The following is a 1,079-nucleotide window of genomic DNA, read 5'->3' on the forward strand; positions in this document are numbered from 1 at the left end:
CCGCGCGCCCCCCCCCCCCCCCCCCCCCGCCGGCAGAGCCGCCCTGCCTGGCTGGCCCGCGTTTCTGCAGGGAGGGAAGCGGGAAATTTGGGTCACGGCGGGGGCCCTGGAAAGGAGGGGGATGCCTTTATGTAATTTGGGTTGCAAAAGAGGAAAAAAAACCCAGTAAGGACCCAATTCTGAGCTGCCTGCTGCTGCGGAGCCAAACCCGCGAAGCAGATGCTCATACCCTTGCTCTGGCCCCACGGCTGCCCCTGTCCCCGTCCCCGTACCGGTCGTAGTCGCCGTTGCAGAGGGCGCGCACGGGGATGGTGAAGGGCTGCCACACCGGGTTGAGCGTGTTCTTCACCACCTCCGTCTTATGGCAGATGGTGAAGCTGCGGGGACAGGGCAGGGTCGGGGCGCGCCGTACAGTGACACCGGCACCCTGCCCGCCCCGCCGGGCCCCGCGCTCACGTGCCGTCCTCGTTGCTGCGGTAGAAGACGAGGAAGGGGTCGGATTTTCCGAAGAAGTCCTTCTTGTCCAGCTTGTTGGCGCACAGCTGCATCGTGACGATGTCCTGGGGACAGGGACCGTCACTGTCGGCCACCTGTGCTGGGGGGCTGCGCAGCCCCTGCCTTGCCGCTGCCGGGACACAGGCACTCACCCGGCAGTTGCTCAGCTCCTCGGCCAGCAGCAGGATAGTCCCGCACCGCTTCCCCGGGACCCCCCTGGGACCATAGGTGCCGGGTCAGCTTGGGGACAAGGAGGATGGGACAGGGGCAGGAGGTGGGGTCGGGGTTGGGGCTCGTGCCCCACGGCTGGCGCTCGGCAGCGTGGCCAGTGTCCCCGGCAGGGGATGTGCAGGGAGGGGTCCTGTGGGGCAGGTGGCTGGGTACACGGTGCAGGACCCCCCTCCTCGCCCTGCCATGGGGTGTGACTCACGTGAGGGCTCTCTCCAGGCGGCCCCGCTGGGACCCGATCACCTCCCCCAGCGCCACAAACGCCTGCCCCAGGAAGTCCTGCGCCCCAAGCACAGCATCGTGAGACCCCGGGGGCTCCTGCCCCAGCCCCCCACCAACCACACCCACCCCTTGCC

General features: G+C 68.6%; 1 protein-coding gene across 1 annotated transcript in view; it reads right to left on the reverse strand.

Moving 5' to 3' along the window:
- Positions 1-1,079, reverse strand: part of CPNE9 (copine family member 9) — a 6,685-nt gene that overhangs the window by 2,310 nt on the left and 3,296 nt on the right. The window contains 3 exon segments of the mRNA XM_019473446.1: positions 175-377; positions 457-560; positions 648-711. Of these exon segments, the coding sequence (XP_019328991.1) occupies positions 175-377; positions 457-560; positions 648-711 (371 nt within the window).

Source organism: Aptenodytes forsteri, unplaced genomic scaffold, assembly GCF_000699145.1.
Source record: "Aptenodytes forsteri isolate BGI_AS27 unplaced genomic scaffold, ASM69914v1 Scaffold53, whole genome shotgun sequence".
Lineage (NCBI taxonomy): Eukaryota > Metazoa > Chordata > Aves > Sphenisciformes > Spheniscidae > Aptenodytes > Aptenodytes forsteri.